General features: G+C 44.2%; 1 protein-coding gene across 2 annotated transcripts in view; it reads left to right on the top strand.

The window, feature by feature from the left end:
* The window catches only part of LOC124794675 (alpha-1,3-mannosyl-glycoprotein 4-beta-N-acetylglucosaminyltransferase A), an 834,427-nt gene that overhangs the window by 791,940 nt on the left and 15,612 nt on the right, over nt 1–26,875 (top strand). For both annotated transcript variants that reach the window (XM_047258208.1, XM_047258209.1), the window contains 2 exons: nt 6,995–7,102; nt 22,055–22,248. In XM_047258208.1, the coding sequence (XP_047114164.1) occupies nt 6,995–7,102; nt 22,055–22,248 (302 nt within the window). The remainder of the gene's footprint in view (nt 1–6,994; nt 7,103–22,054; nt 22,249–26,875) is intronic.

The following is a 26,875-nucleotide window of genomic DNA, read 5'->3' as shown; positions in this document are numbered from 1 at the left end:
CTTCTGTCTTCTTTGATCTCAGGTCTTCCAAAGCAGCAGATTATATTGAGTCCCTGATGCCTTTCATTTCTTCTTCAGACAGTTCTTCACCCTTGCAGATACCTTTTGTGTACTGTTTCCATCCATCTGCTCTTTCCTACTCATTTAACAGTAGAATTACTGCTGAACTTGTCTTGATTTAACCTAAGGTTGTATTGACATTTCTATATGCTGTACCACTCCTTTCTGATGACCTTTGTTTTTTGGTTTCTTCATATTTTTTCATGCATTCATTTCACCTTGGGTCCCTTGCACACTCTTATTTCATTCCTAAACGACTTTTATTTCTATATTCCTGAATTTCCCTAACTTTCTTGCTCTTCCAGGTTTTGTTGACCAATTGAAGTATTTCTTCTGTTACCTAAGACTGCTCAGGCAATAAATTGGTGGCAGCAGCTGACTGAGGTGTAAACTGCCTCATTGAATGTTCCATGCCTTCCCAGTCTCACGGTGTCATCCTCCAGTGGAATTGTGGCGGTTTTTTCCACTGCCTGGCTGAGCTATGGCAACTGTAAAGCCTTACACTTGCTATCTGCATTGCCCTCCAGGAAACCTGGTTGCCAGCAATGCGGACCCCTGCCCTCCGTGGCTATAAGGGATATTACAGGAACCATAGCGACTATAATCGATTGTCAAGTGGAGTTTGTGTTTATGTCCTAAACTTGATCTGTAGTGAACATGTGCCCCTTCAAACCCCTCTTGAAGCTGTGGCTGTCAGAATAAGGACGACGCAGGAAATAACTGTCTGCAATGTATATCTTCCTCCAGATGGTGCAGTACCCCTGATTGTATTAGCTGCATGATTGACCAACTCCCTAAACTTTTCCTACTTCTGGGCGATTTTAATGCCCATAACCACTTGTGGGGTGGTACCACGCTTACTGGCCTAGGCAGAGATGTTGAAACTTTACTGTCGCAATTCGACCTCTGCCTCTTAAATACTGGGGCTGCCACACATTTCAGTGTGGCTCATGATAGTTAATTGGCCATTGATTTATCAGTTTGCAGCCCAGGACTTCTCTCATCTATCCACTGGAGAGCACATGACGTCCTGTGTGGTAGTGACCACTTGAGCATCTTCCTGTCACTGCCCCAGCATCAGGCACGCAGATGCCTGCCCAGATGGGCTTTAAGCAAGGCAGACTGGGGAACTTTCACCTCTGCTTTCACCGCTGAATCTCCCTCACACGGTAACATCGATGCGATGGTTGATCAGCTGACTAGCACAATTGTTTCTGCGGCTGAAAACGCGGTCCTTCGCTCTTTAAGGTGCTCAAGGCATAAGGCAATCCCTTGGTGGTTGCCGGAAGTCGCTGAAGCAATTAAGGAGCGTCAGGGAGCGCTACAGTGGCATAAGTGCCACCCTTCCCTCGAGCACCTCATAGCCTTTAAACGGCTCTGTGCCCGTGCTCACTACCTTAACAAACAACGGGAGGAGGAGTGGTGGGAGAGATATGTCTCCACCATTGGGTGCCACATAAATGGCGAGTTATGTACTGACGCAAATGTGGTTGCCAAGCACTTTGCTCGAGCCTCTGCATTGGAGAATTACTCCCTCCCCCCTCCCCCCTCCGCCCCCAGCCTTTCGCACACTCAAATGGTGGTTGGAAGTGAATGTCCTCTCATTCACTACACACCACAGTGAATCCTATAATGCCCCTTTACAGAGTGGGAGTTCTTCAGAGCCCTTGCACATTGCCCCAACACAGCTCCTGCACCTAATCGCATCTACAGCCAGATGATTAAACATCTCTCGTCTGGCTACAAGCGACATCTTCCGTCATCTTCAACCGGATCTGGCGCAATGGCACCTTTCCATCGCAATAACGGGAGAGCATCATCATTCCGGTACCAAACCCGGTAAAAACCTGCTTGATGTGGATAGCTATCGGCCCATCAGCCTCACCCACATTCTTTGTAAGCTGCTGGAACGTATGGTACGTCGGCAGCTGGGTTGGGTCTTGGTTCCACGTCAGGGTGGCTTCCGCCAGGGTCGCTCTACCACTGATAATCTAGTGACCATCAAGTCTGCCATCCGAACAGCCTTTTCCAGATGGCAACACCCGAGTGCCATCTTTTTTGGCTTATGTAAAGCATACGACTCGACTTGGCGACATCATATCCTTGCCACATTGTATGAGTGGGGTCTCCGGGGACCACTACCGATTTTTATCCAAAACTTCCTGTCGCTCCGTACTTTCTGTGTCCAAGTTGGTGATCCTATAGTTTCATCCATATCCGGGGCTCTGTATTGAGTGAGTGTCTCTCTATTTTTATTGGCCATTAAAGGTCTAGCAGCAGCTGTTGGACCCTCAGTTTCGTCTTCTCTGTATGCAGACGACTTCTGCATTTTGTACTGCTGCTCCAGTACTGTTGTTGCTGAGCGGTGCCTCCAGGGAGCCATCCAAAAGGCACAGTCATGGGCTCTAGCCTACGGCTTCTAGTTTTCAGCTGCAAAGTCGTGTGTCACGCACTTCTGTCGGCATCGTACCGTTCATCTGGAACCCACACTTTACCTTAATGATGATCCACTCACTGTAGTGGAGACATAAATTCCTAGGACTGGTTTTCGACGCTCGATTGACTTGGTTCCCTCATCTTCGCTGGCTTAAGCAGAAGTGCTAGCAGCCCTCAATGCCATCCATTGCCTGAGCAACACCAATTGGGGTGCAGATCACTGCACGCTGTTGCAGCTCTACAAAGACCTTGTCCAATCCCGAATTGACTCTGGGAGTCTGGTTTATGGTTCAGCAATGCCTTCAGCATTGCATTTACTCGACCCTGTGCACAACTGTGGGATTCGACTAGCGACAGGAGCTTTTAGGATGAGTCCGGTGGCCAGCGTACTGGCGGAGGCTGGTGTGTCTGCACTACAGATCAGACGTGCACAACTGCTCACCAATTATACAGCACACATTCATAGTTCCCCTGTGCATCTGAATAACCGTCTCCTTTTTCCGCTTGTGGCAGTCCATCTCCCGCATCTGGCCCAGATCGGGGCTAAGGATTGTGGTTCGCATGCGGTCCCTTCTCTCCGAACAGGAGTCCTTCCCTTTAACACCTCTGCTTGCGGCCCATTCACATATGCCTCCATGGTGTACACCTCAGCCACAGCTTTGTCTGGACCTTTTGCATTGCCCTAAGGACTCGGTTACCCCACCACTCCCCGCTGTCACTTCTTCTCGGATCTTGACGTGTTCAGAGGCTCTGAAGTGGTTTACACTGACGGCTCAATGGCTGATGGTCATGTAGGCTTCGCGTATGTTCATGGAGGACATATTGAGCAGCACTCCTTGCCAGGTGGCTGCAGTGTTTTCATTGCAGAGCTGGCGGCCGTATCTCGTGCTCTTGAGTACATCTGCTCATGCCCTGGAGAGTCATTTCTCCTGTGTACTGACTCATTGAGCAGCCTACAAGCTATCGATCAGTGCTACCCTTGCCACCCTCTGGTAGCGTCCATTCAGGAGTCCATCTATGCCCTAGAACAGTCCCGCGACTCCGTGGTGTTTGTATTGACCCCAGGACACGCCAGAATCCCCGGCAGCGAACTTGCTGACAGGCTGGTCAAACAGGAGACACAGAAACCGCTTCCGGAGATAGGCATCTCTGAAGCTGACCTGTGTTCTGTCTTACACTGCAGGGTTTTCTGGCTTTGGGAGATGGGATGGCACAACAGCACGCATGACAAACTGAGAGTCATTAAGGAGACTATGAATGTGTGGAAGTCTTCCATGCGGGCCTCTCGCAGGGAATCAGTTGTCCTCTGCCAGCTCCGCATTGGCCATACATGGCTAACACATGGATACCTACTCCGTCGTGAGGACCCACCTCAGCGTCACTGAGGCTCCCAAATGACAGTCATCCACCTCTTGCTGGACTGCCCACTTCTAGCCACTCTGTGGCAGACTTTTAACTTTCCCAGCACCCTGCCTTTGGTGTTGGGTGACAATGCCTCCACAGCAGCTTTAGTTTTAAGGTTTATCCATGAGAGTGGGTTTTATATTTCTATATAGGTTTTAGCGCATGTCTTTTCCCCCTGTGTCTTCCACCCTAATGCTTTTAGGGTGGGGGTTTTAATGTGTTGCAGAGTGGCTGGCTTTCCCTTTTTATTCTCATGGTTGGCCAGCCACTGTAATCTACTTTCATGTTTTACTCTCTTCTGTTTCTAGTGTGTCTGTTTTCTTGTCCTCTTTCATTTCTTTTAGTGTTCGTTGCCTTCCCTTTGTTCTTGTGGTTTTTCCTTTCTTTCCATTTTGTGTTATATGTTTCATCCGTTTTATTCTCAAACTTGTCTCACTGTTTTATTAGGAATAAGGGACCAATGACCTCGTAGTGGTCCCTTCTCCCGCCTTTAAACCAACCAACCTACCTAAGGTTCCTTTGCAGTTACCTTCCTTGTACCTATGTGTGGCATCTAATTTATGCAGTTGGCCTTCTTACAAATGTCTTCCTCTTCACTGAACGATCTACTGTGGTATTAATTACAGTGTTAGAGAACTTCAAAAAAATCTCATGATTCTTCAGTACTTCGGTATCCCTCTTCTTTCCACACTGATTCTGCGGTCAAACTTATCTACTCTACATTATTACTGACGTGTTACCTGAGTGTATATGCTGAAGACCCAAAGAAACTGGTACACCTGTCTGATATGTGTAGGGCCCCCGCAAGCAGAAGTGCCGCAACAGGAAGTGGCAAGGACTTGACTGATGTCTGAAGTAGTGCTGGAGGGAATTGATACAATGAATCCTGGAGGGCTGTCTATAAATCCCTAAGAGTATGGGGTGGTGGAGATTTCTTCCAAACAGCACATTGCAAGGCATCCCAGGGTGGTCAGCGGAAGTGTTCAAACTCAGAAGAGTGTTCCTGTAGGAATTCTGGATGTGTGGGATGTTGCATTTTCCTGCTGGAATTGCCCAATTCAATTGGAATGCACAATGGACATGAATGTATGCAAGTGATCAGACAGGATGTTTAATTTTGTGCCACTTGTCAGGGTCTTATCCAGATGTATCAGTGCTCCCATATCACTCCAGCTGCACATGCTCCACATCATTACAGACCCTCCACCAGCTTGAACAGTTCCCTGCTAACATGCAGTTTCTCCATATGTGTACACCTTCATCTGATCGATACAATTTGACACGAGACTCGTCCGACCCTACAACACGTTTCCAGTCATCACCGGCCCAAACTCTGTGTTGGCAGGCCTAGGTGAGGGGTAAAGCACTGTGCAGTCATAAAGAGTACATGAGTGGGCCTTTGGCTTCAAAAGCCCGTATCAGTGATGTTTCATTGAATGGTTCGCATGCTGACACTTGCTGATGGCCCAGCATTGAAATCTGTAGCAATTTGCGGAAGGTTTGAACTTCTGTCATGTTGAAAGATTCTCTTCAGTCATTGTTGGTCCTGATCTTGCAGGATCTTTTTCTGGCTACAGCAATGTTGGAGATTTGATGTTTTACGGAATTCCTGATATTCATGGTACACTCATGAAATTGTCATTTGGGAAAATCCCCATTTCGCCGCTACCTCAGAGATGCTGTGGCTATCGCTCGTGCACCCACTACAATGCCACATTCAGACTCACTTAAATCTTGATAACCTGCCATTGTAGCAGCAGTAACCGATCTAACAACTGTGCCAGACACACATTGTCTTATACGTTCATTTCTGACAGCAGTGCTATCTGCTTATATATCTCTGTATTTGAGTACGCATGCCTATACCAGATTCTTTGGCACTTCAGTGTACACTACAATATCTGATTTCAGAAGCTATGTGACTAGGATGTTATACAGCTAGAATCTTTGTGTCTTTGGCTCTTTTGCAAGTATACCTCCTACTCTTATTGTGATTTTTGAATGGTATATCTGCAATTATTACCTAAAATTTATTGCAGAATTCAATTATTCTTTCTCTTCACTCATTCCTACTATCCTTCTGTCACTCTTTCTTCTATTCCTTTCCCTACAGCAGCATTCCAGTCACCCATCATTATTACGTTTCCATCTCCCTTTACATACTGAATTACATACTTTCTCTCTCATATACTTGGCTTACTACTGTTGGCATTGTTCTACTTTTCCAAGAACACTGAAATGTTCAAAGTGACTCAGTCTGTCGTATCTTCCTTTATGACAAACCCTATTCCCATTACACAACCTGCTGTTGCTATTACCCTGCTTTCATCTGACCAGAAATCTGTATCTTCCTTCCATTTCACTTCACTGACCCCAACTCCATCTGAATTCACCCTTTGCATTTCCCTTTTCAAATTTTCCAGCTTCCCTACCATATTCAAACTTCTAACATTCTCCACCCTGCATTGGTTTTCCATCTTTGTCTTGTGGCCACCTCCTGCACGGCAGTCTCCTCCTTGGCATCTGAGTGGGTACTAACTAATCAAGAATCTGACAGTGGGGAGGTTGCCATGACACTTTTTAGGTAGAAGCAACATTTCGTGCAGATACAAACCATATGTCTTTACTGTAGTTGTTTCCATTGCCTTCTGCACCCTCATACTGTTGGTCATTGTTGATTCTTATTCCTTTTAGTGGCATTTTTCCCACTCAAAGCTCTGAAACCCTGTCCACTCCTCTGCAATCTTCGACAAGACATTAGGCAAAATGAGTGTAGCTCTTATACTGAAGGTCTTCAGCTGCCTTCTAATTTTTATTCAAAATTTAAGCAGTGGCTGGGTTAAAACCTGGGACTCAGGACGTTTTGATTACTAGTCAGATAAGCTATCCCAAGATCACACATGATCTATGGCCTGATAAACAAAATTGAAAACTGCGCTGTTGCAAGTGGAAAACCTAGATCTGTAATTAAATTACTACTACTCCACACTGAAGCCACAGATCACAGAACTGGCTTTCTGTATGCAAATTTAAATTATTTGTTATCTTATGTTTAGAATGGTTCTGATACAGATTTTTAATTTTTTTTTTACAGAAACACTGCAAAAAGGCAAAGTCACAGTTGTGGCTACAGTATAAACCATCACTGTTCCAGCATATTGGTACACACTCCTCACTCAAGGGAAAGGTGCAAAAACTCAAAGTGAGTGGATAATTGTGTTAAAAATATTTGTGTGACTCTCTTTCTCTTAATTGAATGTAAATACATGAATATGTAAGATGAAGTGTGTCTTATGTTTCAAATACTAGACAGTATGCTTAGCTAAATCTTAGCTTGATACTAATGTCATCAGATTTATTGTGCAGAAAGAGCTGGGTATTAAATGTGAAGTTAAGTGTATGTAAATTGTGAAAAGACAAATGTGATGTCCAAGAGCAGTAGGATTAAAGTATGTGCTAAGTTGGTGCTGTTTTTCTGATAGTGTGGGCAAGGCAAGAAACTACTATTACCAAGAATAGTTCAGAGGTTTTATAATGCCTCTGGACTTGGTTAGTAAACTGAATAACAAAATGTGGTTGGGAGGAACACATTCAATATTACATGTTCACAAAAGAAACATGAAAGAAGATTATATTCTTCAAAGAGATCTGGAGACACAAGGGTTTCAGGTACATTACACAGGGGTAAGATAGATTTTGGAATTAGGTTTTAAACAGTAGAATATTTTCAGGGGCAAGTGTGGACTCTGTCCATTATTTATTGGTTATGAACATAAAATTAAAAATGAAGAAATTGCAGGAAGATAGGAACTTACGACGATCCAACCTAGATAGATTGAAAGAACTAGAGTTTATTGAGAGATTCAGTGGGAGAATTAGGCAATAGTTGACTGAAACAGGGAGAAAGAATAAGATGGGTGACAAATGTATAGCTTAGAGAGATGAAAGAGTGTAGACAACATGGCTCAAATAGGCAATAAGACAAGACCCATTAGAAATCATTGGATAACACACAAGAATAATTTTTTCATAATGTGGGGCCACAGTCATAATATATTTTTTTAAAGTCAATACCACCATTAGACTGTTTTTTATTTACAATGTTATGTTCACACGATCATGATTTTGGCTTCAAAGTGCCATTATAAAGTGTTTTTTTACAAATGTTATGCAGTGTCTAAGGTGGCATACTGTCATATTTAAAATACACTATTAGACACATTTCTAAAGGTCAATATATCTGGTTAAGCCTACTGCTTTGTTTTATTGCTGAGAATACCATCTTGATTCAAGATGGTATACACAGTGATTGGACAGGTGGACCCCATGGACATGTAACCAGTTCGGCTAGCCAAGTAATACTTACGTTGTCATCAGAAATGCTGTAAATATTTCATGAGTCAAGACTAGAAAGACCTTCACCTCACAATCTGTGAAGAGCTTTTGGATCACGCAAATGAGAATGAGACGTTCCTTAAGAAAATCATAACTGATGATAAGTGGCTCAACAGTTATGATGTTGATACCAAGGTTCAGTTTTTGCAAACGGTCAGGAAAGGTTCTCCAAGGCAAAAAAAAGGGCATGTCAGGTCTGATCAAATATCAGAGCCATGCTGATCGTTTTCTTTGACTTCGAAGGATTAGTTCATCATGAATTTGTGCCACAGGACAAACTGTTAATCGATGGTACTATCAGGACATGTTGCAACACCTGCGAGAAAATGTGAGAAGGAAATGGGTTGAAATGTGGCAAGACGATTTGTGGCTCTAGCATCACGGTACCACACCCACGTATCCATCTCAGTTGGTGTGTGACTACTGCACAAGAAACGAAATCCCTCTACTGCCTCATCCTCCGTATTTTCCAGACCTGTCCCCTGTGGACTTTTTGTTTTTTTATATCCAAAGTTGAAAACCCCATTGAAAGGACAAAGATTAGCAATGATAAATGAGGTAAAAGAAAATTCACAGATGATCCAGCAAGAGGCATACCAAGACTGCTTCTGGAAGTGGAAACAGCATTGGGAGTGGTGTATCAATTGTGGAGGAGAATATTTCAAACGGGACCATGTACAATAAGTAAAAGATAAGCATAGAAAACAATTGTCGATAAATTTCCGGAATTTTTTGAACAGACCTCATATTTACGACTTCTTACTGTTTTGTATTTTTTTGAGGAGACTGATCAACAAGCAGTGGAACACAAGCTTTTGAACCGCTTAGTGTTTCTATGTACGACCAGAATTTTCTAAGAATCTCCAAAAGATCTTTCATCTCACAAGGCTGTGGAAGTTGCCCATACCTGCCCATATATACGCATCAGTTTCTGCTAACTTTTGCCTGTTGGCATTTCTGTGCCATTTCGTGAATCAAAGTTCAACAAGCATGGACACGAGCAAGTTACAAACTCAAGAGAAAGCAACAATAGACTGTTTCCTCAATATTTTCCAAATGTTGTTACTAAAGCAGGATGGTTTTTTTTCTTTAGTTAATAAACTTCTCTAGAGCAAAATGCGCATTAGGTTTAAACTTTGTTCACAGTTCCTCTGTCTGTATTGCATTTGAGCTAGTTATGCCCATTTGTTCTGTAAGTTTACAAAGACTATCTGCTCTGAGAAGTGTAAAAACTCTCCTGGTCTTCTTGTTGGATTTATTGACTGTAAGAACCTTTCTTGTATATGACACTGTGGTTACTAATTCTTGCCTCCTATCTGACAGTGATGGTACAGTCAGATCTGTTTGTAGCCACATATATATTACTCACAAAACAAACTGGTTACCTGGCAAGGGTGCCAGCATCCTTGTGTTCACGCCTAAGAAGAATGGAGGGGAGGTTATAACCGTCTACACTCCAGTACTCTTGTTAGAAAAGTGCTGTCACATGCTACATGTTTTAGACACCATTGAACGATATACCTATTCATAACAAGAGCAGAAATGGGTCGTAAAGTATGAGGTGACTTAGAAAATTAAGTGACACATTATTATGCCGTGTCGTGTAACTTCCATTGAGTATGCTTCCAAGTGTTGCAGATACTTGGCACTATTTTTCAACATACGTCATCATTTATCTCTACGTTGAAATGTTCTACCAGTCATTCACTTCCTTGATTATAGAGATCCATTCCACCTCCCTCCCCATGTTCTTTAACCTTGCCTACAAGATGGAAATCCCATGGTGTAAGATCTTCCTTCCCTCCTGATAAGCATCACCCATGTCTGTGTGGCCTTAGTGAAACAGTTGGCACCATTTCACATGGTTCGACAAAACATTGCAGCTGGTCCATATACTACCAGTATTTCACGGTAAATCTGTGTGCAGTGTAGATGCTTTGGCCACAAGAATTGTACTGGTCCACCTACTTCAGCAACTGAGTATGATTGCAGATGCTGCAACATTTCAACTGCACATTGTGATGCAACTGTTACCAGTACTGCAACTGAAATGTCTGCATGAATTCCACAATATGTGCATTCTTCTGACAATGTGCCACTCTTGTTGCCCTCCCCCCCCCCAGGGGTCCACAACTCTTTTGTGGATACGTGCGTGGCGAGCACGGGGCCCCGAGCCATTGCAGCCTTCCTTCTCTCCAGGATTGCATTTCCTTTCCCTTCCCCTCCTTGCTCCTTTCCTCTCGCCCTCTCCTCGCCCTCTCTTGGTGTCCTTGCTTATGTTGGACCCGCTATCCTCCTGGTTCTGTTGGTTTTACAATTCGGCTTTGTTGCATAATCATCTCCTCCTTTTGGCATTCCTCAGTCCCCTTCTGGGGTTTGACCTCCATTACAAAATTTCTCCTCCGTAGTGTGAGCCATTTGGGGAAGAGCACCTTACCTAGTGTCTCTGACGTGCGCCCTCCTAGTACATTCCACCTTTTCTTTCACGTCGTTGTCTGATACTAGGGTGCATAGCCAGCACGGTAGCCAGCCCGTATGGTGGGGTCGCTATGTACCCTTTTGGTTGAGCCCCCTGAACACACAGGGATCACACTTCTGATACCTGAGCTGTGACCTCCTCATGCATGCCTTGGAGTGGTTGCTCGTCATCCTGGAGCATCGGAACTCCCGGCAATGGCCGCCGTGCCAGACGGCCCTTGCTGTGGCTGGGTGGCGCCCATGAGGAGAGCCCCTGATTGGAGTGGGTGGTATCAGGGCGGACGCTATGCAAATGAAACGCATACGAGTCCAGAACTCTGGCCGTTCTTCTGCGGCCATCTCTCTGCGTGGAACTGATTCCTCAAGTGCTGCTTCTCTTGCCCCTTCGGCCTTCCCTTTCACGGCTACCCCCTGGGAAGAGGGCCAGGCCTGTCGGCTAGGGGTGAAACCTTTCCCCCATTATCTACTTTGCACCAGGACAGATGGAGATACTTTCACCAATACCAAACTTTTATTCTTTGTGGAACACATTGAAGACAAGTTTGGCGAAGTGGACACCCTGAGCAAGATGCGGTCGGGTTCGTTGCTGATAAAAACTGCTTCAGCTGCCCAATCTGCGGCCCTTCATGCCTGTACCCATCTTGGCACAATTCCTGTATCCATTACCCCCCACCAGTCTCTAAATATGGTAAAAGGTGTGATTTTTCACAGGGACCTCATCCCTCAAACTGATGAGGAACTTCGGGACAATCTCGGACGGCGGGGTGTTCACTTTGTTCGGCGTGTTCAGAAGGGTCCTAAAGACAATCGTATTGATGCTGGTGCCTTTATCCTGGCCTTCGAAGGGGATACCTTCCCTGAGAAAGTTAAGATTACGGTCTATCGATGTGATGTGAAGCCGTACATCCCACCTCCTATGAGGTGTTTTAAGTGCTTGCGTTTTGGCCACATGTCTTCCTGCTGTTCACAGGCCCCTCTCTGTAGTGACTGTGGATGTCCACTCCATGAGGGAAGTCCCTGTGTTCCCCCTCATGTCTGTGTAAATTGTCATGGTAGTCATTCTCCACGTTCACCAGATTGCCCAGTATATAAGAAGGAAAAAAGATGCAAGAGTAGAAGTCCCTCGAGCGTTTAACCTACACAGAGGCCCGTAAGAAATATACACGACTTCACCCTGTGTCCATGACATCTAGTTACGCCTTGGTTACATCTTCACCCATTCCTCCCCCTTCCTTACCACCATCCCGGACCCCTCTCCTCCCCCCCTCCCCTGCGGCTCCCACACCTTCTCGTCTGGGCACTGCTCCCCCTCCCCAGCCGGAGAAGTGTCCCACTCCTTCGGTGTCTGCCGGTCAAGGGCGCCTCTCCCGGGATGCCCCTTCCCGGCACCTTCCAGGCCAAAGGTCAACTGCCGCACGACGACCACGAGAGCCGCGGTCTGTCGGCCCCCAGGTCGCCCGGTCTCTTTCTTTTCCTGATCTTGCTGCAGCTGGCTCCTTCATGCCACACAGCCCTCCTCAATCTCAGCCTGAACGGAAGAAGAAACGTAAGTCCCGGGACAAAGAGCCTCTGGTGTCACCGGAGGTCCCTTCCCCGACTTCACAACCGGATTCTGACCTGTCATTCATGGATGTCGCCACCTCCTTGTCGGTGATGGTTGGGGACCCGGCGGTATGACTGGATTTACAGTGTTCAGCCCCCATTTAAACCATCGTTCTGTGGTTCTCCAATGGAATTGTAATGCATACTATTGTCACCTTCCAGAATTGAAATCCCTTCTTTCGTCCTACTCTGCAGCTTGTGTGGTTCTTCAGGAATCTCATTTTACTGATGCTCTCTCACCAACCCTCTGTGGGTTCCGTGTTTTCTGTCGAAATCGGGTCGGACCCCTGCGGGCTTCTGGTGGCGTTCGTACGTTGGTCCGTACAGACATTGCTAGCACATGGATTCCTCTTCAAACTACATTGGAAGCGGTTGCTGTTAGGGTCCACTTAGACTCTACGGTCACAGTTTGCAATCTTTATCTCCCTCCTGACAGAACTCTTACACCTGCTGCCTTAACTGCCCTTCTTCAGCAACTTCCTCCTCCCTTCCTTCTCCTTGGGGATTTTAATGCTCATCATCACTTGTGGGGCAGTGCCTTTCCATCTAGACGAGGTCTTCTTATAGACAAATTTATTGCAGACCACGACCTGTGCCTTCTTAATGATGGCTCCCCTACTCATTTCAGTGCCGGTCATGGTATCTTTTCTGCTATTGATCTTTCTCTTTCTTCTCCCTCTCTCCTCCCTTGATTACACTGGTCGCCACACGACGACCTTTGTGATAGTGACCATTTCCCGTTGATTATCTCGCTCCCTTCCCGGTCCCCGATGGACAGGTTACCTCTTTGGTCTCCCCAACGTGCCGATTGGCCTCTATACACAGCACAGGTCGTGTTTTTCCCTCTTTGTCTGGTTGTATTGATGACGTCCTACGTGACGTGTCTGACACGATTGTTCGCGCTGCTAGCCTTGCTGTCCCGCGCTCATCTGGACCATTTCGTTGCCGGAAAGTCCCATGGTGGAGTACGGCCATTGCCATTGCCATTGCCATCCGTGATCGCCGTCGAGCTTTGCAACACTTTAAGAGGCACCCATCTGTAGTCAACATTACTACCTTGAAACGCCTCCGCACTAAAGCCCGTTATTTAATCAAACATAGCAAGCAGATATGTTGGGAACGATTCGTTTCTTCCCTTGGTTCTGCTGTCCCTCTGTCACGGGTATGGGCTACACTTTGCTCTCTCCAAGGTTGCCATCGGCAGTCCACCCTCCCAGGCCTTCACCTCCCAGATGGCATTTGTGCAGACCCATTAGTTCTTGCAGAACATCTTGCGACCCATTTTGCAGTGGCATCAGCGTCAGCCTCCTATCCAGCTGCTTTCCTTCATCAAAAACAGCGGGCTGAAGCTCCCACCTTATGTTTCACCACTTGTGAGTCAGAATCTTACAACGAACCTTTTACTGAATGGGAATTTCTTTCTGCTGTATCTTCTTTTCATGATACGGCCCCTGGCCCAGATTCCATTCATAACCAACTGCTTCAACATCTCAGTGCTCCACAACGGCAACATCTTCTTTGGGTGTTTAACCGTATCTGGCTCCAGGGTGACTTCCCTTCTCAGTGCAGGGATAGCATTGTGGTTCCTGTCCTTAAGCCTGGTAAGAACCCCCTATCTGTTGACAACTATCAGCCAGTTAGTTTGACCAATGTTGTTTGTAAGTTACTTGAACGGATGGTAGCTCATCGGCTCAATTGGGTCCTCAAATCTCGGGATCTATTGTCCCCTTACCAGTGTGGCTTTTGAGAGGGACGGTCTTCCATCGATCATTTACTTCACTTGGAATCCGCAGTTCGGCAAGCTTTTTCCCAGCGCCGCCATTTGGTTGCAGTGTTTTTTGACCTTCGCAAGGCCTATGACATGGCCTGGCGCCATCACATCTTACTTACCCTTCATCAGTGGGGTCTTCGGGGCCCACTCCCGATTTTTATCCGCCAGTTCCTGTTCCATCAGTCATTCAGAGTTCGAGTTGGTACTGTTTTTAGTTCTCCACGGACCCAGGAGACAGGCATCCCACAGGGTTCTGTCTTGAGTGTCCTTTTCCTCATTTTTATCGATGGACTTGTGGCCTCTGTCGGTCCCTTGTTCGCCCCTGCCCTGTATGTGGATGATTTCTGCATTTGGGTTAGTTCCTCCTCGATGGCATCTGCAGAACGGCAGCTCCAGGGAGCTATACGGCGTGCCTCTGCATGGACCCTCTCACACGGGCTTCAATTCTCTCCTTCAAAATCGCGGGAGGTCCACTTCTGTTGCCGTACTACGATCCACCCTGATCCAGAGCTCTATCTCACTGCACGACGATTGCCTGTGGTCCCACAGTTTCGTTTCCTGGGTCTTCTTTTCGACAACAAGCTCACTTGGCTGCCCCATATCAGACTCCTGAAGGTAGGATGTTTCCGTAAACTCAATGTCCTTTGCTTTCTTGCCCACTCCTCTTGGGGTGCGGACCGTTCCCTCCTTCTTCGTCTTTATCGTGCTCTAGTTCTGTCTCGCTTGGACTATGGTTGTCAAGTTTATGGTTCAGCTGCTCCTTCCAAACTGCATGTGCTGGATCCAGTCCACCATCGTGGTATCCGTTTGGCCACCGGTGCCTTCCCTACTAGCCCTGTTGATAGTCTCCTGGTTGAAGCTGGGATCCCCCCCCCCCCCCCCTTTCTGTTCGGCGGTCCCAGCTTCTGGTGTCTCACGCACTCGCTATCCGTTCCTCTCCTACTCATCCTTCCTATTCTATCCTGTTCCCAGACCATGGACGTCGCCCACCCGACACCCGCCCACGGGCGGGTTTACTGGTTGGGCTTCGCCTTGCGTCTCTTTGCCGTGATTTTCAGCTTCCTTCTTTGTCCGCTCTTCCTTGCTCCCTCCCCTCCACCCCCCTTGGTTAGTTCCTCGGCCTCGAATTCGGATGGATCTCCACCGAGGTCCGAAAGATTCCATCCCCCCGGTGGTGTTCCGTTCCTTTTTCTGCCAAATTTTATTGGAGTTTCGGGATGCTGTTGTTTTTTACACTGATGGCTCTAAATCTGCTGATCATGTTGGGTATGCCTTAACGTCCTCTGTTGGAATGGAAAATCATCTGCTGCCACCTACATGTGGGGTGTTTACTGTGGAATTGATGGCAATTTCCCAGGCCCTTACCTTTATTAAACAGTCCCAACACAACCGCCTTTTGTTATGTATGGTCTCAATGAGTGGCCTTCTTGCTATTGACCTGTGTTTTTCGCGCCATCCCTTGGTCTCTGCCATCCATGACCATCTCGCTGATATTCACAGTGCTGCTTGTTCCATTGACTTCCTTTGGGTCCCTGGCCATGTGGGTATACCGGGTAATGAGCTCGCTGATCGTTTGGCTGGGGGAGCAGTCACTTACCCCCCCCCCCCCCCCCCCCCCCCCCCGTTTTCTGTAACCCCTCCTGCAGCGGATTTACGGCTTCACATCACATCCCACTTCGCACAGTCATGGGCCAATTCTTGGGAGGCTACTCCCCTGTCTAATAAACTTCGTGCGATTAAGGTGACACCAGGCCCGTGGCGTTCTTCCTTTCGCCTCTCCCGAAAGGACTCGACCACACTGTGTCGTCTCCGCATTGGCCATACCAGGCTGACCCATGGTTTTCTTTTGCGTGATGAGCCACCCCCACTTTTTGGTTGTGGAGCCTTCCAGTCAGTAGCCCACATTTTGGTTGAATGCCCCCCTTCTTTTGGCTCTGCGTGCTAAGTACAGACTCCCCCACACTTTACCTTCGATGTTGGCTGACGATTCCCAAATGGTCTTTCTGGTTCTCTGTTTCCTCCAGGAAAGTGGTTTTTATTCTCAGTTTTAAGGTTTTTAATCTCTCTCTGGTGTTGGGGCAGAGCGGTGACTGTTTGGGTGTCTCCCACTGTAAGCCGTGTTGGGAGATTCCCGATTCACCTCCCTGACCAAGATCTTCTTTTCTTCCCCTTTTACTCTGTTTTTACCTTTTTTTAAGGATTGGTTAGTCTCCTTTTCCCATACGTATTTTTACACTCTAGCGGTTGCGCCTTTTAAGTCACAGGTGGTCTTGCCTATGCTGCTTCAGCATAGCGTTGGGTTCGTTCTCTTGCCGACTTCCCTCGTTTCGTTTTTTACCATTGACAACCTGACTGCCCTTTTACGTTTTTACCTTCTTCCCTTTTATTGTTCTGACTTTCCTGAGATGTCCCATTAGCGGAATGGACCCTATCTGAAACAAGGGACTGATGAACTTGCTGCTTGGTCCCTTAAACCTCAAACCACCAACCAACTCTTGTTGCACAATGATCTTGGCATGAGACACCACATGTAACTTGGTTTCTGTGTCCCTATATTTATATCACGCTGGCTGTTCACAACAATTCGCTGACAGTATTTGTAAAACTAACTTCTCCTGTGATATCGTTATTTTTCAAAGCTGTGTCTGTCGACTGTCATCTGGTATTTCGGTCAGAGACGGTAATGTCAACTCCTTGATTGAAACCTTGGTGATGGGTTTTATTAGATTTGCAGTTGAGTACCAGTAGCTCCAAGAGACGTTCCAAAGACAGTAGCGATCATGCCATTTGGGTTGTTACAGTTTTTGTTTATGCCTTTTGGCTTTAAGTGTAGCATAGACTTGGCAGCACTTTACTGAGGGAGTGATAAAGGGATTGCTATCTTGTTTTGTTTGTCCTGATGACATTTCATTGTTATTGCTGGATACTCACACATGAACAGCATCTGTGTCAAATTTGCATGCAACTCTTTGACCATGGAGTGTCATTAAACAAAATACATATGTCGTGCACAAGAACCAAGTCACTTTTCTTGGCCATACTGTGCATCAGAAGGTATATTGCCTCTGCCAGAGGTCATCACGGTGATACAGTCTCTGCTGAAGCTGGCAATCTACCTAGAGCTGAGACAATAAACGGCAGTAATAAATTTTTGCAACACCAAGGGTTGGCAACCGATTAGGTGGACACCAGAAGTGGACAAAGCATTTAGTGATCTAGAAGCAAGCCTCACCCAAGCAATGTCGCCCACTCTCTGATTGACACACAGTTAAGTATTGTTGTAGACACATGTCAATTGACAGTCGTGGCAGCACTTCACCAGCTTGTAGTAGGGCAACGGCAGCCACTGCAATGTTTCTCTAAGAAGTTGCAGGTATCACAACAGAAATGGAGAGCATGTATGATAGGGAATTGCTGGGAATCTATGAAGCAGTTAAATATTTCTGCCCACAAATAGAAGCTACCTCAGTGACTGCATTTACAGGCCACAAACCCATCACATCTGCCTTTAAAAACACTAGTGATAAAGTGCTCGCTGAGACAGTTCCATTATAATGAGTTTGTAAGCCAGTTTGTTAAACATGGGCCATGTAGGAGGTGCAGGGAATTTAGCGCCTGACTATCTTTTGCATATTTGTGAGAGTTCACAGATTATAGACTTTCATAAGCTCACAGTGGAACACTTAGGGTTCAGAACTACAGAAACTGCTAAATGGTGTGTCTACAGATATGAAATTCAAACACCCTGTGGTTCCTAACTCTGAAGCCGAATCTGTGGTGTGACCCAAGAGCCAATGCTAAAATAAGGTTGCTGACAGCCCACATTGTGTGGCTCACTAGGAAAAGAGATGTGCACCTTTGGGTACATTCCTGCATTCCTTGTCAGCAACATAAAGTGGGTCAACATTTAAGTGCTGGTATTGGAAATTTTCAAGATACCTCGGCTAGATTCACGAAGATTTATATGGACCTGGTTGGACCTCTTCCACAGTGAGAGGATCACCAGTATTTACGTGCAGATGTAGATAAGTGAATAAGGTGGGCAGAGACAACTCCAATTGTCGAACTAGAGCAAAGACATTTCTGCACATGTGGGGCCTACATTTTGGATTCCCCTTCATGTTACAACTGACAAGCAGTATCTATTTGAGGCCACACTGTTCCTAGAGCTGTCCAAAATGTGTGGTTCCCAAGGCCACCACATGACTAGCTGCCATCCCACCAATAATGGTATGATGGAATGGTGACATGGAACTCTGAAAACAGCATTGATGTCATCAAGAGAGATGGATGGAAGCATTACCATTAGTGTTGTTAGGCCTGTGAACAGATCACAAATATGACATTGGTGCATCAGGTGGCTGAGATGATTTATGTAAAACTGCTACAGATTTGGGGAGACTATTTAGTGCAAACTCAAAGCATCTCACGTAGTAGGTGCAGCAGCTGAAATGTCACTGCACAAATATGCATTGACCACCACCTTCTTGCCATGGCACCAATGAGGTTATTGTATGCAGAGACTTTCACAACTGCTCTCACATAATGTTATGAACAGACTTTGACAAGTTGTCCTTACAACTATTGTATACCAACCCTTTTCAGGTGCTGGGTAGACACACAGGCAGTGGGCATATTGTGCAATGGTGTTTCAATGAAGGTACCGATTTAGCCCTTCAATGACATCCGACATAGTGAATGCAGAACGAACTGAAAGAACACCTAGCACATCACCCGAGACACCACCACAAGTGATAGATTCGTCACCACCACCACCACCACCACCACCACCACCACCACTACTGCTCACGAGACACCAGATGCACCCAATAGCTAGCCACTAGCCATTGGATTAAATTAAACTATCAAGACGTCCCGGGGGTGCCACTTTTTAGGAGGAGTGGGATTGTGTGGCAGTGAAATTTTTTTCATGGTCTTGGGTAATGTGACGTCAATGTCTGAGGTGTTTTCTTTGGTGGATGTTTTTTTATCTACATCTACATATATACTCCACCAGCCACCAAACGGTGTGTGGCAGAGGGCACTATTCACGCCAGAGTAAAATCCCCCTGCCCTCTGTTCCACTCGCAGATCACACGAGGGGAAAAAGCGACTGTCTGAATGCCTCAGTATGAGCTCTAATTTCCCTTATCTTCGAATGGTGATCATTGCGTGATTTGAAAGTTGGTGGTAATAGTGTATGCTCTACATCCTTGTTGAAGATCGGATTTTGGAATTTAGTGAGTAGCTTCTTCTGTTTAGCACGTCATCTATTTGCAAGTGTGTCCCACTTCAAACTTTCTGTGAGATCTGTAACGCTCTTTCGAGGGCTAAATGTACCAGTCACAAATCTTGCCACTCTCTTTTTTTTTCTCAATCTCTTGAAACAGTCCCAACTGGTAAGGGTCGCTTACAGACGAACAATACTCTAAGACTGGACGAAATAAAGTATTGTATGCAATTTTATTTGTTGAAGGACTGCATCGCTTCAGGATTCTACCAATAAAATGCAATCTAGAGTTCGTCTTACCCGTTCCTTGTGTAATCTGACCATTCCATTTGAGATCATTTCAAATAGTCACACCCAGATACCTGACGGATGGTACCACTTCCAAAGACTGGGCATTTATTTTGTACTCGTACATTAATGGGATTTTTGCTTTGCTATATGCGGTAGGTTACACTTACTAATATTGAGACATAACTGCCAGTCATTACACCACCCATTTATTTTCTGCAAATCCTCGTTGATTTGTTCACAACTTTCGTATGATACTATTTTCCTGTAGACTACAGCACCATCAGCAAACAGTCTAATGCCTCTGTCAATACAATCAACCAGATCGAAATACAATCAACCAGATCGTTTATGTAAATTGTAAATGTGGTGTCACAGCCAGACACCACACTTGCTAGGTGGTAGCCTTTAAATCGGCCGCGGTCCGTTAGTATACGTCGGACCCGTGTCGCCGCTATCAGTGATTGCAGACCAAGCGCCGCCACACGGCAGGTCTAGAGAGACTTCCTAGCACTCGCCCCAGTTGTACAACCGACTTTGCTAGCGATGGTTCACTGACAAAATACGTTCTCATTTGCCGAGACGATAGTTAGCATAGCCTTCAGCTACGTCATTTGCTACGACCTAGCAAGGCGCCATTACCAGTTACTATTGATGCTGTAAAACATGTACCGTCAAGAACGATGTTCACCAATAATGGATTAAAGTTAAGTATTCCAGCAGCTACGTACGTTTTTTGTTAGTCTCATTTCCTTGACCTGTTCCAGACCTCACGCCAGCCTGCGTGAGCTAAAACGCGTGCCTTTCGGCTTCCTCTCATAGTGGGTTGGCTGTCTTGCCAATCCACAACAGTAAAAAGCAGCGGACCTATTAAGCTGGTCTGGGACACGCCTGATGTTAAGCTCGTTTCTGTTGAAGTCTCCCAATTCAGGATGACATGCTGCTCTCCATCTGTTAGAAACCTTCTATCCAACCGCATATGTCATTGGATAGAAAAAAAGCACGCACTTTTTGGAGCAAATGACAGTGTGGAACTGAGTCAAACGCCTTCCCAAAGTCGAGGAATATGGCATCAACCTGGTAGCCGGTATCTAGAGCATGTTGTATATTTTGCACAAAGAGGGCCACCTATGTCTCGCATGACTGCTGTTTCCTAACACTGTGCTGGTTTCTGCAGATGAGTTTCTGAGGGTCTAGAAAGGTCATTATGTCTGAACACAAAATATGTTCCACGATTGTACAAAATCGGTGTCAGTGAAATTGGCTGGTAATTATGTGCATCTGATTTTCTACCCTTTTATAGATTGCTGTGCATCTTTGTTATCATGTTATGTAATTTCTGAACTTTTGACTGTTCTTGTTGTTATGTAATTTTGACAAGATTTGAAATAATTAAGAATTTCATTCATTAATTGTACGCTATGCATATTCTAATTATGTAGTGCAGGTCCATGCCTACAGGATTTAGGTCTAGATAGTATGACAGAAGTAATGAGGGAACAGTTTTCTTCCAAAAGTTTGTCAGTGGAATAAAAGCAGGTTGGTGCTGCTTAATTCCCAAAGTTCCCTAGGTACTTCTATTTTTATGTCCATTTCAGGTTGATAATCCAAAGTTTTCCTATCATAGTCGTAGATTGGAAGTGAACATGAAATGAAACTCTGCATTTACGGCAATGAAATGTTGTCTGGCATTGTTGTTCGAAAATACTCTTTTTCACACTATCACTTAGCAACACTTATTCAGGGAAATTTATTCACTTGCTCAATGATGGGAGGGAAAGTTGTCTACACCATTTAACAGAGAATGGAGATTTTTTGCTATAGGTTTTCAAAGTTCTTTCCTTCCCCCCCCCCCTTCCTTCCCCCCCTTCCTCCCCCCCCCCCCGCCCCCCCTGGGTTGGAGATTTGAAACTGTCCTACATTTGCCTTATATGAAAAAAAAAAAATTAAATGAGTGTATGGAATTGTTGGCAGGGAGGTCCCATCTGGGGAAGTTTGGCCACCTGCAAATTGAATGAGAAGGAACACTACTGCATGGTTCGGTGGGAAACACCCTCCGCCTGCCACACACTTCAGTGGTGTGGTGTAGAGTGTGTGTGTGTGTGTGTGTGTGTGTGTGTGTGTGTGTGTGTGTGTGTGTGTGTGTAGATGGAGATCAATGAGGGTACAGGAACAAACTGCTGCTGCATCAGACTAGTGGACCTTTGTTCGTGGACAGATCAATCATTGTCTGCCTGACATCCTCAACCAGAGCAGTACATGTTCAGATGTACACATAGGATATGACAAGTGCGTAAAAATTATGAACATCTGTTATAAGAAAGAAAAATGGAAATTTTCAGATAATGATATTGTGAATACATGCACCACTGAAGGAAATTTATTTACAGGATAAGCAGTTTGGCCGGGTGGCACTGTTTTTCCCACACAAGAATCCAGAAGCGTCAGTGAAGTCTGGTATCAAACATTACAAGCAGTACAGCTTGGCTCGGGCATATGCGGGTGAAACTTTCTTTTGGGGGCTCCTGCCTCAGCCTGGAGACCAGCTTACATTCACCTTCAGGAAACCAATTCTAATCAAACGGTCAGTCTTGTTTTGCTCTTGTGCATACGTATTTTTCTTTTGGCAAGCATACTGATGTATAATTCACGATATATGTACATAGCATATATTTTTAGTTTAATTGGAATATAATGTGTCCCCTCCACCCCTCTCACTCTGCTGTGCCTGTTGAGAAACCAACAACAGTAAAATTTGACAAGATGGAACTGTTTCCCTTCTAAAATGGAGAACATCGGAAATTCTCTCAAAATTAAAAGCTCATATTGAATGTATGATGATTATATTTATTGTCTTCACATACCAACTATTGTCCTTTCTGAAATATGTAATAAATTGGTAACTAATGGCATTTTATTGTAGGTATACTAAAATAGGCAGTTGTTAATGCCTTTACAAAAGTGTGACAGCAGTAATGTTAACAGCTTTATCCCTCTTCTTCCTCTTCTTCCCATATCTCCTTGGGATTGGCATGTTGTTGTATGGGTTTTAACAATGTGTGTGCCAGCTGGTGACCAGATTCCCTTCCTGATGATACCAGTCCCCCCCAGAAACGGAATTTGTATACCCCATCTGTCTGCATCTAGAGTAAATACAATGTTAGTGTCGGAACATTTAAAAAAATATTGGTGTAGCATTTATATGAGGTGGGATGTGGGTACCAGCATGATATTTATCTAGTTGCATGTGGGGAAACCATAAAAAAATTCACAACCATGCTGTCTGGTTCATCACCCCTTGTCATTAATCTGCAAAGCGGATTCATTACAGGGCAGGCTTGCCTTCCCAAACCCAGGAAGCTGCTCATTGACATGCTAGGCTATCTGGGTGGGTTTTAATAGCATAAATTGTTGGCATGTTCTGAAATTTTTGTGATTATAATGTACTACAGAATAGTTCTGCTTTGGCAATAACAGTATACTTATTAAATGGCAATTTGTATTTTTTAATGTTTGCTCAGCTAGAATGATATTGCTTTGTTCATTCTTGAAATTTTAAAAGTTCAGTTAGCAATACTGCAACAGTATCTTTCTGCCCTCTCCAAAGTATATGAAAATGCAAATTACAGCATCTTGTAAGATGAGAGATTTTATAGAATTAGTTATGCAGCTAAAAAAATAGCATATCATACTTCATGAACAGAATTCATAAATTTATGATACTTAATTCAGCAAATGCAGTTTGGGTATAAGATGTGTTGGTGGTGCCTTGTGTTCAATGATGTTGCCTCTTTCATCGTATACTCAGTGATCTAGCTGTGTAGTTTCTTTTGTTGGTACTTCTTAGGAAGTAGACAATGACTGGTTTGATTGAGAACAATTATTAGTGTATCACAAACTGTACAGTTTATTCCCAAAATCATCACTCATTTCAAGCACTTTAACTACACCCATCCTGTATGCCACGATACATCATCAGTCACTTCACACAGAAACTTTATGGCATTTTGTGTGGATAATCAGCCTGAAAAAACATTAGTGAATGTGATCAATCAATGAAACTCAAGTCGACTTCGTACTGCAACAATTACGCCACAAAAAGCACACACACCAAGTAACAACAATCTCAATTTGAAAATGTGTTGTCAGCAAGCAAAGATAACTCTGAAATGCTGATTGTGTTAAACCAGCAGTAGCCACAGTAATGTAACAGCATAATCTCTGATGAAGCTAATCAATAAACTTACAACAAATATCATAGTGGGTCCTTGCAGATCCCCAGAGCTCGAAAAAATATATTTTGCATGGAAATTTATGATAATATATAAAGTTATATTATGAAATAAATCAATAAAGAACGGTTCCAGTAGTTAGGAAAGAAAAAATACTTAAATATACACTTTGGTAAATTAATAGGCACATAAATTATACACACTAATAGATGTCATAACATGAAAACATACTTTCAAAGAATAAGTACCTATGGCATTAATAGAAAAGTCTAACATACATTGTTCAAGAAAATATCAGTGAAAAAAGAAAAAAAATTATTTAAAGAATGTGTCAGAAACTGTGTGAAAAGTTTGTAACAGTTACGCAGGGTAAGTGGTGTTGACCAAAAATCATTAAGAAAAAATTTGATGTGTCGCACCATTTCATTGTTAATTAGCAAAGAAGATAGCCAATTAGGCCACTGCATGTGCAGAATCAAGTAGCCCATTACAGATGGTGTCGCCAAATGTGTTCATTTGGATTCTTAATAGTGAATAAGAAAATGGTGCAGAAATTGGACATGACACGGTGGTAAGGATTGAACCCAAACCAAAGCCTGAGCAGTTTTATGGGTTATCACTTATGCTACGAGAACAACTGACATTAACTGTATCTGGTGGGCTGCTTGAATTTGATGTGCAATGTCCTGATTGGCTACTCCCAGTGCTAATTAATTCAAAAATAGTCGAACATATTAAATTTTTTCCTTAATTATTTCTCAGCTCAACCAACCCTGCAACATCTTTAAAAACTTTTCACTCTGTTTCTGACCTCCGAGTAGAAGAGTTGAAAAATTACTCTGAATATCTCTCTTAATCAACAGGCACATTTTAGTGCGAAATCCATAACCACTTATTCACAAAAACAAACCCATTAAGTGACTTTTAAGAAATGTTACTCAACTAATATAATTAGTAAAATTATATTGTATATGAGGGTGAGTCAAATGAAAACCTTCAATTTGTAATAACAAACTGAAATTTCACGCCGTTATCCTGTAAGTTGGTAAGCATGCTACAAACAGCATGCAGAATGGCCTGTAGGTGGCAGCATAGTGCAGATAAACACATACCATCGCAGTATCAGTATAAAGATGGCCGCCCCACTTCAACTTGCACCAGGAAAGAACAGCGTTCTGTTATTCAGTTTTTGCATAGTGAAGGTGTAAAACCTATTGAAAATCATCGACAAATGAAGGTTCAGTATGGTGATGCATGTTTGTCACAGCAGCAAGTCTACGAATAGAGTAGGAAGTTCGTAAATGGTGTGACTTCAGTGGAAGATGCTCCTCGTCCAGGTCAGGCACAACGAGTTGTGACTCCACAGAACATTCCAAGTTGAAGCCATAGTGAAGGAAAACTGCTGAGTGACACTGAATGACATTGCAACATGTTTACAGATTAGTCATGGCTCAGCACACCACAGTGTGCATGATGTGCTCCATTTTCACAAAGTGTCTGCAAGATGGATGATGGGTGCCACGGCAGCTGACTCCTGAAATGAGAGAACGACATGTTGATGCTTCTGAAGAACTTCTTCAGTGCTTTGAATGAAAAGGTGATGGCTTCCTTGCAAGAATAGTTAATGGGTACGAAACTTGGATTCACTTCCACCAACTGGAAACAAAGAAGCGAGCATGGAATGGCGCCATTCATCATCACCAAAACCGAACAGAGCCATCAGCAGGGACGGTTATGCTGACACTCTTTTGGGACAAAAAGGCGTCACTTTGTAGCATTACATGCCTAGAGGGACCACTGTCTCCAATGCATCATACACAGATCTCCTAAAAAAATCATCTGTGGCCTGCAATCAAATCAAATCAAATCAAAGCGACATGGACTGCTGTCAGCAGGTGTCCTTTTGCAACATGACAATGCAACAAAACAAGGCCCCACACTGCCCGTACAACAGTTGCAACAATCACAGACCTGCATTTTGAGTGTCTCCCTCATCCACCATACTCACCAGATCTTGCCCCCAAGTGATTTCCATACGTTTGGACCAATCAGACGCAATGGGAGGAAAGAAGTTCCGTTCTGATGAAAAGGTACACCACACGGTGCATGAATGGTTGCGGTCTACCAAAAGAATTAATTTTCTAAAGGAATTTATGCACTTTGTAAGCGCTGGAGGACTTGCATTGAGCATGGGGAGATTATGTTGAAAAGTGATACAGCTTTGTACCACTTCTGCACAGTAAACAATATTTTTTAAAAATTTAAGTTTTTCATTCGACTCGCTCTCATATAAAATAAAGTAGCCCACACTGGTTACAATTAAATGTCTTTTACAGAAGAAATTAATAACCTTTAAATTGGCACATCCCAGTATTCCTTGTAAGTGCTAGTCACTCTTTAAGCAAGATTCATTGTGTTCATAAGAATGTACATATTGTGTTAGGCAAACATCAACTTATTAAATAGTCATGTAACATGAGTAATCACATAATTAATAAAGAGTATACATAAGTTGTAGAATATTGGAGCAAGATTTGCGGAGCATGATTTACCTAGGTAATAAATGTTTGTACATAAATAACTCATAATTTGAAATATTCTGATGAAAATACTCTTCAGGTCACAATATTTCATCTCAGTCATTACAGTCATGAGTACTCAGCATTGTAAAGAATCTGACAGGCTTACTCAGTCACATTTAATGGACATTCACATTGTACCACTTCGGTAAACAAACTGCTTCTTATTGCTTGCGGTAGGCAAACAAAACTAGTGATGCCGCATCATAAAATGCGAGACTAATAGTTACATGTAAATTAGTGTGATACGGTAGAAAGGTGCGATTTTATATACACAATCACCCAATCTATACTTGTCATTCGTAAGAAGATTTTTTTTGTGCACCAAAGGTCTTTACATGCTAGTTCACCGGTACTGATAGAAAATTTATTAACCAAATCACAGGAGGCATGCTCAGCC

The sequence above is a fragment of the Schistocerca piceifrons genome, chromosome 4, assembly GCF_021461385.2.
Source record: "Schistocerca piceifrons isolate TAMUIC-IGC-003096 chromosome 4, iqSchPice1.1, whole genome shotgun sequence".
In the NCBI taxonomy this organism is placed as follows: domain Eukaryota; kingdom Metazoa; phylum Arthropoda; class Insecta; order Orthoptera; family Acrididae; genus Schistocerca; species Schistocerca piceifrons.
Note: the sequence above shows the minus strand (reverse complement) of the source record. Positions and strands in the feature narration are given on the sequence as shown.